This window comes from Talpa occidentalis, unplaced genomic scaffold (genome assembly GCF_014898055.3).
Source record: "Talpa occidentalis isolate TD23 unplaced genomic scaffold, MPIMG_talOcc4v2.1 talOcc4.11, whole genome shotgun sequence".
Classification (NCBI taxonomy): domain Eukaryota; kingdom Metazoa; phylum Chordata; class Mammalia; order Eulipotyphla; family Talpidae; genus Talpa; species Talpa occidentalis.
Genome location: NW_023601104.1, coordinates 97972064 through 97986978, shown reverse-complemented (window position 1 = coordinate 97986978; position 14915 = coordinate 97972064). Strand labels below are relative to the sequence as shown.

General features: G+C 57.8%; 1 protein-coding gene across 4 annotated transcripts in view; it reads right to left on the bottom strand.

The window, feature by feature from the left end:
• The window catches only part of CLMN (calmin), a 98238-nt gene extending 83535 nt beyond the window's left edge, over positions 1 to 14703 (bottom strand). For all 4 annotated transcript variants that reach the window (XM_054692675.1, XM_037503967.2, XM_054692676.1 and 1 more), the window contains exon 1: positions 14597 to 14703. In XM_054692675.1, coding sequence (XP_054548650.1) covers positions 14597 to 14678 — 82 coding nt within the window. In that variant the 5' untranslated portion in view covers positions 14679 to 14703. The remainder of the gene's footprint in view (positions 1 to 14596) is intronic.
• Between the last annotated feature and the right edge of the window lie 212 nt (positions 14704 to 14915).

Below are 14915 nucleotides of genomic sequence, written 5' to 3'. Positions count from 1 at the left end.
CCAGTGTCTCCCAGAGGCTCCGGGGGCATAATTCGTCATCTGGCCATGAGCACTGGCTTAGCTTTAAAAGCTTGGCACCAGCCCCCTCTCCTTAGGTAGCCTGTGGCTGTGGGCTGGGGAAGGTTTCATAATAGCAGGCAGGGTTCCAACATCAAACAATGTGGAAGCCACACAACCCGTTCCTTCTGCAGTTTGTTTTTTCTCTCCCTAGAGCCAGTGCACCCGGAGGCAGCTCAGGCTGCAGCTTTCAAACAAGGACAGGGACTAGATGTGGAGGGTTAGGGCCCAGGGGCCCAATGGAAACCCTGCCTGCAAGTGGAGGGGAGCTTTCAGCTGCTGATGGGGGAGCCAAGACCTGGGGGGACTGCTGGTGGGAGGAAGCCCCTCAGCCTCTACAGCTGCCCCCCAACCCCAGTGACCACTGTGTGTGGCTGGAAAATAGCCACCGGTGCGACCAAAACCCTTTTGTCATTTCCCCAATTCTCCTGGTAACCAGGAGACTCATTCTCTGGGAAAAGGACAAAATGGAAAGGAACATAGCTGAGAAGTATCTTAGCGCATGGAATCTTCAAGGCCAAGGTGAACGGGGCATCCCTTATGCCCACTTCCTCCTGGCTGCTCTCAGACCTTGCAAAAGCCAGGGAGCAACTTCTCAAGGAGCAGGGGACAGACTCGCATGGGCTTCTACCTTCAATCCTTCTGGAAATTCTACTAAACCCAGAAGTAAAAGGACTTTATCCATTGCACATATTAGGCATTTGGCACATAAACCCTGAAGGGCGTAAGGAACAGCCACAGGGAGGCAGCTGAACACTGCAAGGTGCACAGAGGCCGGACCCGCAGCTGCTGATCAACAAACTCAAGAAATCTATGTCATAAGTGGCAGCAAAGACAAAAATCAACACAATTTACCAGCCCGAAGTCCCTAAGGTTGAGGAATGCACAGTGACAGGGATCTCTGAGCCTGGGGCTGGGTTAAGAGTACAAGAAAATGAGATGAAAGAACCTGTGGTTCCCTGACTGCCGTCCCCCCTCCATCTCCCAGGTGGGTGGCCGGCCCTCCACCAGGCGCAGGCTTGAAGTTCACTCTCTGAGAGGGCCGCAGGGAAGGTCTCCGTGAGGACTGTATTGGAAAGGGCACAGCACATGATTCATGCGCCTGGGATGCAGAGGACCTCCCTATGCCAAGCCCCCTTCTTTCAGCAACCAGCCCCCCACCCCAGCAGCCTCACCTTGACTCCGCATGCAGCAGACTGTAAGACTCTTCATGAGAAGTCTGCTCAGCTGGGGGGAGAGGCCTAGAGATACTGTCGCAGGGGTTCCCCTGGACCCCAGCCACAGGCCACCCAGCAGGGAAACTCCTGGTCAAGAAGCCCTGCCCTCTTTATTCAGCTTGCGGTATACTTTTCAGCCCCCAACTCGTAAATATGAGAAGACAACCCCGGATCATGAGCTAGCTAAAGAAAGAAAGCTCTAACATGAAAGATTCAGGTCAAACACACGTGTAAACAAAGAGGAAGGAAGGGAAAACACAATGTGTGTGCAGGTGGCCGCGTGCGCGCACACGCACATACACACACACACACACACACATGCGCGACACTGCCAGCACCACTCTAACCCCGTACCTCCAGGAGCTCCTATAACCAAGATGACTCGAGGCAGATCTCAGTCTTATTATTCTCATCTTGCAGATGAAGTATTTGAAGCATCATGAGGTTAAATAACTTGCTCAAAGTCACCAAGCAAATCAGTGGCAGAGCTGGGATTCAAACCAGGCCTTGCAGCTCCTGGCTCTCAATCTACCGTCTTTCAAAGATTCACCCCAGACATCCCCACTCGTCATTAATATTCTGTGTGTCAGAGAAGATACCGCAGCCCTGAAATAAGACCAAGTTTCTCTAAAGAACAAGAAAGAGCTCTTGCCAATTAAAAATGCGATAGATTAAAATGTGGACCATACAATTGATGCAATCTCCCAGGAAGTAAAGCAAAAGGCAAAGGGGATGGAACAGAGAAAAGATAAGGAAGTTAGAGGATAGGTCAGGAGGACAGACATCCAAAGAAAAGGAGTTCCGGAAAAGGAGAGAAAACCAAAAAGCAAAAATGAGAAGGAAGAATCCAGGAATGCCCCCGGACCTGAAGGCACAGCTCCGAGAGAAGGTCCCGCTGAGTGCGCAGTATGTGCAGAGAAAAACGCCCGCACCCAGGTGGTCACCCCACAGTCTCAGGGCAAAAGAGGAGCTCTGGAGAGAACAGAGCAGGCCACGCCACGCTTGGGGCTGGGTTAAGAGCACAAGAAAATAAGATGAAAGAACCTGTGGTTCCCTGATTGCTGTCTACCCCCATCTCCCAGCTGGGTGGCCGGCCCTCCACCAGGCACAGGCGGTCACCCCGCAGTCTCAGGGCAAAAGAGGAGCTCTGGAGGGAACAGAGCGGGCCATACACGCTTGGGGGTGGCTTGGCACCTCCCCACTGCAGCCTGAGAGGTTGGAAGCCACAGAGCCAGGCTTGCAGCACTGAAGGATGGCCAATCTAGAATTTGATGTCCAGCTATTCTAGAATTAGAGGAGAATAAATGCATTTATTCCAAATGCAAGTTCTCAGAAGATTCCCTACCCGCGCCGCCTTTTTCAGGAAGGACGTGTTCCTGTGCTCCAGGGATTCAGCCACAAGAGGAAGACAGGAAGGAGGAGCCCTGGCCCAGGAGAGACGTGAGGACTCAGGTGCTGGGGCTCAGGGCCCAGCAGGTGGCTGTGGAGGCACCAAGTCCAGAGTGGGGCAGGTCAGATGCGCTCAAGGGGAGAAAAGCAAGAGAATTTACCCTCAAAAGTTCGTGGGCATAGCTAGAAAGTTTGGGGATGAATTAATCAGCACACACGCCAACAACAAAAGGCAAATTCTAGATTCAAGGAAATCAGAGCGTGAGCAGGACCGGGGCAGGGGTCACAGTTTAACGCAACGCGAAGCTCTGAAGCGCACCGATCTAGTACTAACTGCAGTGTTACAAAAATCACGATGAAAGTACATTGGGAAACTGGGAGACAGGAAAGATCTGAGGGTGAAAGTGGTATAGAGAAGATCTACAACATTATGTTTGCAGTGATCAAAGCCTTGAACTAAAAACCTCAAGACAGAGGAATACATGCCTGTTCTTCAGAGACGGAGAGAGGACCCAAGTCATCAGGTGAAAAAATGTGCAAGGGGCAGAGAGGGGACCAGTGCCATCATGCCAACCAGGGAGATTGTGGTCATTGCCAACTTGGGGAAGACAAAAGAGGGGAACTGATGGAGACAGTTGACTTCCCTGGATATTCTAACAACCAGAAGTTGGGGTTATCCCTCTTTTTACCAAAAAGATATTGTCAGTGACATCCACTACTGGTCAAGACTGAAAAGAGGCTAAAACTAAAACCCAGTTGTGCAGACCCTGAAATCTACACTTTGCCCTTCAGGCCCCATTCATGTACTCAACAAATAACTGAGCACACACTGAGCCTGGACCAGGATCTAGGCCCTGGTCACAGTGGTAGACAGGACAGGCCCCATGCTGCCTGGGGAGGCATCTGGTCTACCAACAAGTCCTCCCTAAAACAGCTCCAAGTGTGGCAGTGCCCACCCTGGCCAGTGACCATTTAGTCTGGGTAATGGTGTCTGGTTTCTAAGCCCCTCCTCTGCCAGCCCATCACCAGCCTCACAGCATTGTGATGCCTTGACCTTCACATCCCGCTACAGATAAGCCATCACATGCCGCGCAGCCACACTCACCCACAGAATTTCTGGAAACCCAGCAGCCCACCCTCCAGACCTGCCAACAACCCACCCCCCAAGGCCCAAAGTGCAGGGCTTTGACTGGAAAGGTATCACATTCCGTTCAGTTTTGGGTCAAGTTTGAAGGCCAGATGGTTCTCCAAGATGACCACACATGGCCCCTGCGAGCATGCAAGAGAAGGGAACGCCTTGCACAGACAGGGTCTCGGCAAGAAGGGGTAGGTCTGGAGGAGCGGTGAGTCTCTGGGATCCCAGAGTGTGCAATGAAACCTCAGATCTGCTGCTCACCCGCTGTGGACGAGGCCAAGTGGCTGAACTCCTACTTGAGGACATCTATAAAGTAGGGGTATCCTGCCAGCCTGAGAGGGTCAGAGCAGAAGTAAATGACACAATGAGATGATGGTGCATTACACGCTTCCGTGGCCGTGACGCTGCCCGGGATGGGGAGGACCTGCTGCCTCCAGTCACTCCTGCCATAAGTCAAGGTTATCGGGACATCATCCTGTCAACCTCTTAGAATAGAATCCTGCCCCCACCTGCTCAGATCTACCTCTGGAATCACCGGTCAGGAATCACCAGTTAGGAACTTTTATTTCACTGCAGCGTGAGGAGCCCGGGATGCCCGTGGCCTGTGGGAAGCTTCCGCACCCAAGCGGGCTGGCTTCTCGCCCACCATCCCTCAGCTGGCTCCAGCTTCCTTCCTGGGTTCCAGCCAGTTGCCTTCTCCAACCAGCTAGTGCTCACCAAGCCACTCCCCTCCCCCAAATCCATTCCCATCAGCCCCACCCCATGTCAGCCCCTCTCCAGCTCACTCATCTTTCCAGACTTAGTTTGGATTCCTGGTTCTTCCACTTACTAGCTCAGCGGCTCAGCACTGTGACTCCCCCCCAACACACTTAACTTTTAGGGGCAGATAAGAATGTGCTCCACGAGGGTCATCTGGAGGGTAGGGGCAGTGCCCAGCGCCCCATCTCTTCACACTCCCCATAATCAAGGCACCAGTGCCCTATAAATTTCAACGATCGATCCCTGACTTCCTTTTCACACAACCTGTACTTCATGTCACACATTTTACAAGACCCCAAATTGTCTCCTGTCGCTCAAGTTGGGTCTTTGTTAAGTCAGCCTGGGAACCAAGGGGCAGGGCGCAGGGGGTGGGGGGCAACAGCGCGGGGGACCCTTTGCGGGCTGTCCTCTTCATTCCACTTCACGCTTGGAAATGACTGAAACATCGTATTTCATTCTCATTTTATAAAAGCGGAAAGAGAAAAGATGACAGTGTCATTACTGGTAATCACTGTTGGTTTCGTAAGTCAATACCATGGAGACAATGCTGGGACCAGCAAAGAAGGTTTTATGGCTTTGACCGTCAGCAGTGGGGGTTCCCGATAATGGAGGAAGTGACAGCAGCGCAGAACGGTGCCATTCAACCAAGGGAGGCAGGATTAGGATTTTTCTTCCATGCTCTGGGAATCTAAATCCCCCAGAACCCACAGGTCTGGTCTTGACCTTCTAACTCTTTGGTGTAACGTAACCAAAGTCGGGGGGGGGGCCTGTAAGCCAACACCCAAACAATGTTCTCTGTTTCCTCAACAGACTCTGATAGTTCACATCCTGTAGAAGGTAGTTTATCTGAGCCTAGACTCCCCCCGAGTTAACAGCAGCTGCAGAACCCAGGCCTGGGAATCGCAAAGGGAAACAGGCTTTAGAAGGGAGGATGCTTGCGGCTGCCGTGTGCTAAGCCTCAGGGTCCAAGAGGCCAGACGCGTGCCCAGAGCTGCTGCAACGTCACCCTCTCTGTGGGGTGGGGGGCACCACAGACACCACCGGAGCCCTGGGGACCCAGTGCCTGGTATCCTCCCTGAGTCCTAGACAGAACCCAAGGGGGCCAGACCAGTCCCCACTCCTGTCCCTCGGCCAGACAGCGTCTCAGACTGGACAGCCAGGGCAGCCCTGTCTCCAGGGCCCAGGTGGCCATTCCCAGCTCAGGCTCCACACCCCCACCCCGGGGCCATCAAACTCCCTTGGAAACCTATAGGGCATCCCAGGTGCGCAAACCCCTCCCAGATGTGCCTTGTCTAGCAAAGAGGAGAAGGCTTGGCAGTCACGTGTGAGTCGTTCATCTTTCGTTTTCTGTGGCTGCTGTACCAACTTAGAGACTTAACTCAAATCTATTACCTTAAGTTCTGGAGGTCAGAAGTCCGCGTGGGCTTTACAGGCTGACCTCACAGTTGCAGGCAGGGCTGCTCCTGCCGGGAACTCCAGGAGCACCCACTTCCTGCTCTTCCCAGCCTCTCGAGGCCGCCTCAGCCACGCCTCACATCTCCTCTCACTCTGACCCCAACCCCACACCTCACTCTTAAAGGGTGCTTGCAGTTAATCAGCCCCACCTCCATAACCCAGAATAATCTCCTCATCGCATGATGCTTCACTTAACTGCATCGGTGAAATCCCTTTAGCACGTCCGGTTATTCTCCCAGATTCTAGGGATCAGAAGGTGGACACCTTGGGGCCTCATTGCTGGAATCTGCCACCAATTCAGCAAAGTCTGGGTGGCACAGGTGGGTTCAGGGAGGCCATTCCGGCTGGGTCATGGACATCTGCTGGGGGAGCCACGCAGACAGAGGCTCAGGACCACACAGGGTGTGGGCATGGCACAGGAATGCAGGCTTGGGGTCTGGTTCATTCTGGGAAGGACAGAAGTGAGGGGCCAGCACACAGAGCAGGGCTTGTTCCAGCTGGTAAAGAGGCGTCCTGGGAGAGAAGGGACATGGGAGCGGACGCCTTTCAGGCCGCAGGGCTGAAGCGGGCTCCGAGGCCCTGGGGGTGGGAAAACAGTGGACGCTATGCTGCAGAGCAGGACGTGCCCAAAAGCGGGCAAGAATGGAAAGAAGTGGGTAGACGAGGTCTCTGGGGCCACGGATGACCAGGACAGGAGAGGACGCCAACCCAGGGGTCAAGTTATTTTACCACCGAACAGGCAGGTGATTTCTGTGCCCCCTCCCTACCTCCTGCCCCAGTTTGCAGCTAGAAGGTCTCAGAGCACTGCCATTTAAGTATGTCACACCATACAGGATTAAAAATAGTTGAAAAGAGGAGAGGGATATAAATATCGCAAAGGTTCCTGGCTGCACAGAGAAGCCCCCAGGAGAGGAAGCAGAGTGGGGCGTGACGTCATCGGTGCCCTAAGGGTGCTGGTCCCTAGACCCCGGGTTTTGCAGGAGCTGGCGGTCCTGCCGGCTGACATCAAAATGACCCTGGGGTTTTTGCAAATTCCTCAAATCCTCCCTGGCTTTTGCCAGTCTGCATGACTTTGGACTATAATCTCCGAGAATCAGTGGATCTCAGGGCTCAAGAAGGGTGGGATTAAAAGGTGAAGGTCAACTGCAGTTACCTCTGCGACCTATCTCCCTGCACTGGCCCCACTCACCCCCACCACGTCCTGGCCACAACCCTCCTGGAGCGTCCACACCCCGCCACACACTCCCGCACCCCAAGGCCTCCTATCGCCTGCTTTGTAAGGAATTGGCTGTTCCCCGCCCCCAAGACTCCCACCTTTAAGGCTGGACTGGACCTCCCCACCCCACCTAGTGCATCCTCAGTTCCAACATGCTTATCTCAGCCTCGTGAGACCTCTGGCTGTTGGAGACCCCTGAGCCCTTGCTCATCCCTCCGTGCCAACCCCAGCATTTCGGAAGGACCCAGCAGCTGCCAGGCTTCAGGAGAAGGAGCAGATCCAGACAGATACAGAACCATGCCCCAGGCTACGTCAGTCCCCAACAGACAGAGCAGGGCTGTTGTTAGGACAGCGGCATCCCTGCCCTGCTCACCACGGCATCTCCCACTTGTCCTGGGCCACAGTCTGTGTTTAGAAAACGTGGCCCCTGCAGGAAGCCAGCAAGTGGTATTTTTGGCTCTGTGGGTACTTCTCAGTCACAACTACTGGCTCTGCCCTCACCCTGCAAACGAGCCACAGACAATATGCCAACAAGTGCAGGTGGCTCTGTTCCAATAAAACTTTATTCACAAAAGCAGGCGGTGGGGCGGGAAGGGGTGGGGGCGGCCTGGGCCTGCAGCCATACTTGCCAAGTCCTGGTCTGATAATAAAAGGGTAAAAATAATAAAAGGAGATAGACCAGTGAGGAAGGAAAACCACCAAAGATTTTCAAAGTCCCACTATGAAGCTGATACCGCCTCTAGTTACTTCAGTGACTGACAGACTCCACCACTGTTTAAAAAAAAAAAAAAAGAGGTTTGGGGAGGGAGCAGGGGAAAAAAGGTTTCTATGGCAACAGGGTGTTCACTTTTAATGGTTCCACCCCCCAGAAGACAATCCCTTTATTTTTCTCTCTTCCCCCTGAAGCAGGGCAGGCGTGACCTGTGGACTTTGCCCAGGGCCTCAGCTGGTCCAGTCAAAAATTAAATGCCAGAGTGTCCCAAGGGTCAGTTATCATTACCTGGGCCTCTGGCAAGGGGCAGCTTCCCCTGAGCACAGATCAGGTCGGCTCCAGCTTCCCCTGGGACAGCGCAGCCGGCAGGTGTCTCTGCTAGAGCCAAGGCCAACTAGCAGCTGGAATTCTGGGTGAAATGCTTTCAAGACCAGTGCCAACTGACCCAGGTCCCCTTTGGCTACTGACAAACTGTCCAGGGGATGGTCTTCAGTTCCTCAGAATCAGTGGGCAGGGCTGGAGATGGGAATCCCTGCTTTGTGAGGACGGGTGTGGGTCCCTAAACTGCCACAGGCACCTCAGACCCTGCCTAGCTCAGCTAGTTCAAAGCAGGTGTCCCAGTCCATAGCCAGACTTTCACCGCGACCAAAAGTGATCCTCCAAGAATAAGCCCAGGATGCACAGCAGGTGCTGATATACGCTTGGGTAACAAAGCTTCGGAACTGCGACCTTTCTCCACAGGCCCCCCGTGGGAGTGGCTCTCCAGCACGAGACAGGGAAATGCATCCAAGGAGGCAGGCCACAGTGTTCAGCGGGGCCCAGAGATGCCCCCAACCGCCTGCCCACGTATGCCAGGGATTGGAGCACCTTGTCCTCACACCACCTTCCAGCGTCCTGGCCAAGCCCTGGCTAGTCCAACCCTCCCATACTGCAGATGAGGAAAGTGAAGCAGTGACCTGGGGAGAGATATCCCAGGGCCCCACAGTGTGCTGATCACAAGGCCAGAACTAAGACCCGGGTCTCAGCCTCTGGCCCGAAGCTCCTGGCTGTGGCTCCCTGGCTGCACGAAATGCTCCACCCTGGGAAGCCCCTGGAGAAAAATCCTCTTCCCAGTTAGGGATGGAGCTGGGCCTGGAACACAGCCTTTTGCAGCAAAATCCAGAGTTAACTCAAAGGCAGTGGCGGGACTCCAGCCGGGAGCCCGAAAGAAATGTTCTACGTGATGATTCATCCTTTACAGCCCAGCTCACAGCCGGCCTGGGCTGACAGGCAGCAGGCTCCCGAGGACCTGAAACCAAAGCTTCTGATTTTCTTTGGTTTTTATAGAAGCCACCTGCCGTGCCTCCAAGGGCCACCAGGAGAGAAGGAACAGGACTGTCCCTCCTGAGCCCCTGCTCTCCGGGTGTTGAGTAGCTCTGCCCACAGCCAAGTGCCCAAGGTCCAGAGGCAGGAGAGAGAATCAGGACAAGGAGGGTGGGCTTTGGGGACACGGTGGTGGGCAGTGGTGGGGGAAAAACTGGTATGGCATCCCCTACCAGGCCACGCGGGTCTCCAGCGCTAGCCTTGGGGCCTGGGCCTTGACCCCGCAAGCCAGTTCGGTCTAACTTTTGCCATCATGGCACTTGTGGACAAGATGCCATTCACCCTGCGGTGGACTGAGGAGCAGCCAGAAGCCCACAGGCTGGCCAGAGAGACCGACGAGGATTGGCAAGGCCGAGCGCTGGGTGGCTGGGCAGGGGTAGAGAGGGAGAGCTGGTGCGAAGCCCAGAGCCACTGGGAAGTCACTGTGGCGTCTGGGCAGGCATGAGGACGGCCTAAGTCAGTGGAAGGCAAGGAAGACGCTGATCCATGGCCAGAACTGACCCCTCTTATGCTATTCTGCCCTCGGGCGACTCAGTGGCTTTCTGCCATTCCACACCACACAACACAGAACTCACAGTCAGGTTTCTGAGCTGCCTTCAATGACCAGGCCCAGTGCTCATTCCTCTGGAGACCTCTAGCCCCGGCCAGGAGGCTACCCAACCGGCTCCTTGACCTGTGCACTGGCCTGTGACTCGGAGTCACAGCCCCAGGCTGTGTGGGCCTGTCTGGCCTGAGTTCAAAGCCCAGCTTCTGATCTTGGGAGTCACTTCAGCTCTCTCCTTCTACAAGGAGCACCAACCCACAAGCTTGTGCAAAGAAAGCACCTCAGCAAGCAGTTAGCGCCGTGCCTGGTACACAGGCTGCTCCCTGTGTTACCATCTCTGCTGACAGCAATTTCAAGTGCCCAGATAGCAGTTCCTGTTAGCCAACCTGGGTGGTACTGCCTCCCCACACATCCTGCCTGAGGGGGGACCAGTGGCTGGAACACAGCCAGCAGGACCCCCTTGTCTCAGGACTCCCACACTGGCGCCCCCAGAGCCGTGTTAAGAACAGAACAGCCTTATGTCTGCCCAGCCCGACCTGCCTCTGTCCACCTCCAGCTCTGGGTGCCAGGCCTCAGCCATGCAGCTCCTGGACAAGGTCAAGGATCAGAGGACCAGACCCAACAGGTGCCACAGCAGAGGAGTCAGCCCAGACGAGACTGATGTCTTCACTGCCAGAAGCTGAAAATTCCAGCCCCAGACTGGCTGGGTGCCCACGAGGGTGTGACACCCTGCACGGCGAGCAGGAGAACCCACTTTGCTTTCCCTGGTGTCTGCATGATGCCATGTGCTTGGCCCATATGCTAGAATGAAAGGAGAGGGCTGTGAAGTTGGGGGTGGCAGCGGCTTCCTATCTGAATAGGAGCATCCTCCAAATCCCCCCCCACAACCCCCTTTTACCATAGTCAAGTGACCCCCAGAACTGGTGGGGCATTCAGTTGGATGCTGAGGCCAAGGCACAGAGGGAGTGGAGAAAGCTGCAGTAGCCCTGTGCAGGGTAAGGTAAAAAGCATCAGGCTTTTCTGCCCTCCCGCCATTAGGACTAATGATGGATCCTTGTCCTGAATGCATGCCTGATGGCGGGCACCTGGAGCGGGGTGTGGGCATAGGTAGATGGGATTCACCTGGGCTGAGACTGTGCTTATAAGGGCGGCGTCATGGGGACACCAGAAGAACCACGAGAGCAGCAGAGAACAAGGCCACCAGAGAAGGCCGGAGAGCCCAGGTAGAGTGAAGACTTGCTGGGAGCTGGGAGGCCTGCCAGCCTCCCGGCCCCCCAGCACCCCTGCCTGCCGTGTCCCTGGTAAATCCCAATAAAAGCCTGAAAAGCCACTGAGGGCTCCAGGACTCCTCCTTCACCTGTCTGCTCCGGTCATAGAGAACCTGCTCCATGTCCTCCTGGGTCCACAGCCCTGGTGCCCAGCGCCAGACAGCGCCGTCCCTAGACACCAACTGACACTGCTCAACTCAGCCCACCTGGCCTCAATGATGGAGCGCCCAGGTGGAGGCTGTCAGCTGTCCACAATTCCATTTCTCTTCTCTGAAAAGGTCAAGAGCTTAAGGCACCCCCTTTCCTAGCAAGGGACCCTGCCTGGTGGCACAGCAGCCTTCATCCAGAGGCCATCCACGCTGGGCCTGAGAGTCCTGCACTGACCATTGGCTTTGAGTCTCGACGTGAGCACAGCCAGGAGAACGTCTGCCCACACGTCAGGCCCAGTGAGGGGGGACAGGCCTCCAGGGAGGGACAGTGCTTCCCACCCAGCTCAACCCAACCTCCAAGACAGGCCAACAAGTCCTTGTCTCCAGGCACTGTGGGACATGAACGGGCGACATAACAATCCCAGCTGCATGGATTCCAGAAATCCCTAATCAGGGCCGACAGAACAGGCCCTGTGATGGGCGAGAGGGCAGAGTCCAGCACAGCCAAAAGTGTCCGACATGGACAGAAGGAAGGACGGAAAGAAATAGAGCCACGGCTAAACCTGCTTTCCTGACAGGCAAAGAAAGCCCCAAAGGCCAGACCTGGGGCTACCCCTTCTGACTGACCCGACTGGTCCCGGGACCACCAGAGCCAGCGCTTTCTGGAAACAACCAAGTGTCTGACCACAGCAGCCACCGCCCCCTGCAGATGGGGGCTGGGAACCCTCAGTCCCTCTGAGTGCAGGTTTGCGAATCCCACTCTGCAGCCTCCCATCTCCACGACAACTGTGACGACCCGCACTCAGCAAGCAACAGCTAAAAACAGGCCTCTGCCCAGGCTCCCCTGCCTCCCTCGACTGCCACCCACGGCGGCGGGTGTGGCTGGCCCCCCCAGCCACCTTCAGGGCCCGCTGACACCCACCAGCTGAGCAGGCCGATCTCTAAGCCCAGGGGAAGGCGCCTTCTGGCCGGGGCTTCCTGAGTACCACCGAGACGAGAAGCGTGTACTGAGCTTCGGTCTGGACACGGAGGTGCCAAGGGAGCCACAGAGCCAAGTCCCATTCCTGCCCCTGCCTCCTCGCCCAGCCTCCTCGCCACGCTGGGCAGAACAGCCAAGCCACCAGCCAGCAGCTCCCCAGGGCTGGCTCCCCAAGACCACGGCGTCATTCGTGCGCACACCCCAAGCTGCCCTGAGTGAGCATGGGACAGTTCCCAGGAATCCCCAGGAACTGTGGGTCACCCGGGGCCAGGGCCGAGTGCTGAGAACTGACCCCTGGGCTAGGCTTGAGGGATCTTTTCCAGGTAGTGGAGATGTTCCCAAATGGGATGACTGTGATGTTGGCACAGCTCTGTCCATTTACTAAAAAGAACTGAATTGCAAACTTAAAATAGGTGAATTCTTTTTTTTTTAGAAGTGGGGTACAGGCCAGAGTTGCAGGAGGGGGGCTGGTGGTGAGAAGATTCACCAGAGAGAGTGGGGAGCAGAACAGGCAGATGTACCGAAACACACTGCGGAGGGGAGCAGCGGGCGAGGCAGGAGAGGTCTCCTGCGCATGTGGGCTGCTCCCCGCTAGCCGAATCATATCTACATTATACCCCAATAAAATCATTTTATAAAATCTTTAAAAAGGAGCTTCTGTTACAGGCGAGATTGTAGGTGAATGACACCAACATAAAGTCGTGCAAAAAAGACCCAAAGAGTTCAAACCGCACGACTCTGTGTTACAAGACAGTCTAGAGGCAAAACTTGGTAATACAGATCTGAGTCGTGGTGGCCTCGCGGCACTGGGGTGGGCGGGGAAGGGAGGACCCACTTGGGGTACAGGAAGTAACCTCCATCCTGAAACCCCCAGCTGGTGACGCTACAGGTGGTTACAAGTGCAAACATCTTGCACTAAGGTTAATGCCCATTACAGGCACACACATATAAAACACACGCCTAAATTCAAAGTTTATTTTTTTAAACAGCAAAGTCCACTGATTCTCCAACTGTAACTGGCCTTGCCTGTGAGTGAGGACAGTGACCACTCAGGGGCCGCCCACCCGGCCTTCAGAGCCCAGCTCAGCGCCCGCATTCCGTGACACCCCCCCGGCCCTGCCAGGAGCTGCTCACTGCTTGCACCTGCCAAGCGCCCCTCTGCCAGGGTCCTCTCTCCACCGCCAGGCACCAGAGGAAGGCAGGCGCCTGGGAGCCAGGGGCTGGGTAGTGTGAGCTTATTAAACACCCACTGAGTCTCTCTCACACTCACTCACACTCACACACACACTCACACTCCGAGAGCCCCAACCAGGTGCAGGCTCAGTGAAAGCTCCTGATGCCCGGGGTGCCGCTCCTCAGGCAACAGGCTCCAGGCTCCCTGTGCAGCGGGATCGCTGCCGCCGTGTCCAGCTGGATGTCCCTTTTACGCGCACCACAGCCCTGGGAGCTGAGCGGAGCCCCGGAAAGTGCTTCCAGGGGCCCCCGAGCCCCGCCCCCACTTTGGGTCACCTCCCTGCCCCGCCCTGGCGCGGCCGGGGGTGGGGCCGGCGCACGTGGGCGCCCAGGAAACACCCCCAGGTGTAATGGTTAACCCGGGGCTCCGCCCCCCAGGCCCCAGCCCGGGAGCCCCGGTACCTGCGGGGTGGGGGAGGGGCGCGCACCCCCCAGCCCAGGGCCCCCCCCTCCCCGCTCCCAGCGCGGCCCCAGCCGGGGCTCCCGAGAAGCCCGGGCCGCGGGGAGCCCGGAGTAGCCCCGCCCGGAGCCGCTCTCTGGGGGCGCTGGCTCGGGGGGCGGCGGGGGGCGTCTGCTTGGCCTTTAAGTGTTTTTGCGCCGAGTTTTCACCGCGAATAAACTCTTGAGAAAACACTCCACGCGGCGGGGCCGCCCGCGGCTTCTCCCTCCCCGCGGCTCGGCCGACTCCGGGGGGACCCCGCGCCCCGCGCCCGGCCGGACGGGGCCCGGCGCCAGCCCTCGAGGAGCCCCGCCCGAGGCGAGGGGAGGGGAGGGCAGGGCAGGGACGCGGGGCGCAGCGCGCCGCCAGCCCCCCGGCCCCCCCGCGCCGCCCCCCGGTGCCCGGGACGCGCGCGAACAGGCGCCCGCCCCGCCGCGCGCCGCCCCCCCCCGTGCCCCCGCTAAACTTCCCCAAACTCGCGGCGGGTGGGGAGCCGCGACGCCCACCCCCCAGGAGGGCCTCCCTCCCGCCCCACGCGCGGGGCGCCCCAGCCCCGGCCGCCGCCGCCCGGGCGGGGGTCCCCACCGGCCGCCCGCGGAGCGCCAGGACGGGGCCGGGGGCGCGGGGCGGGGGGCGCGGGGCCGGGGGCTCCCCGCGCGGGGCCGGGGGCGCGGGGCGTTACCTTGCAGGTTCTGGACGCGGATGTCGCTGATCTGCCCGATGAGCTCCTCGCGCTGGAACCAGTCCCACTCGTGCGCAGCCATGGGCGGCCCGGGGCGCGGGCGCGGGCGCGGGGCGCGGGCGGCGGCGCGGGCTGCACGCACCCGGCGAGGGCGCCGCGGAGCCGGGCGGCGGGCGGCGGGCGGGGCGCGGGCGGGGCGAGCGCGGTCGGGCCGCCCCCGCCGCGGGCGGGCGGGCGGGCGCGGGCGCGGGTGCGGGGCGCCGGCTCGCGCTCACTCCCGGCTCCGGGGGCGGGAGCCCCGGGGGGCGCGGGGCGGGGC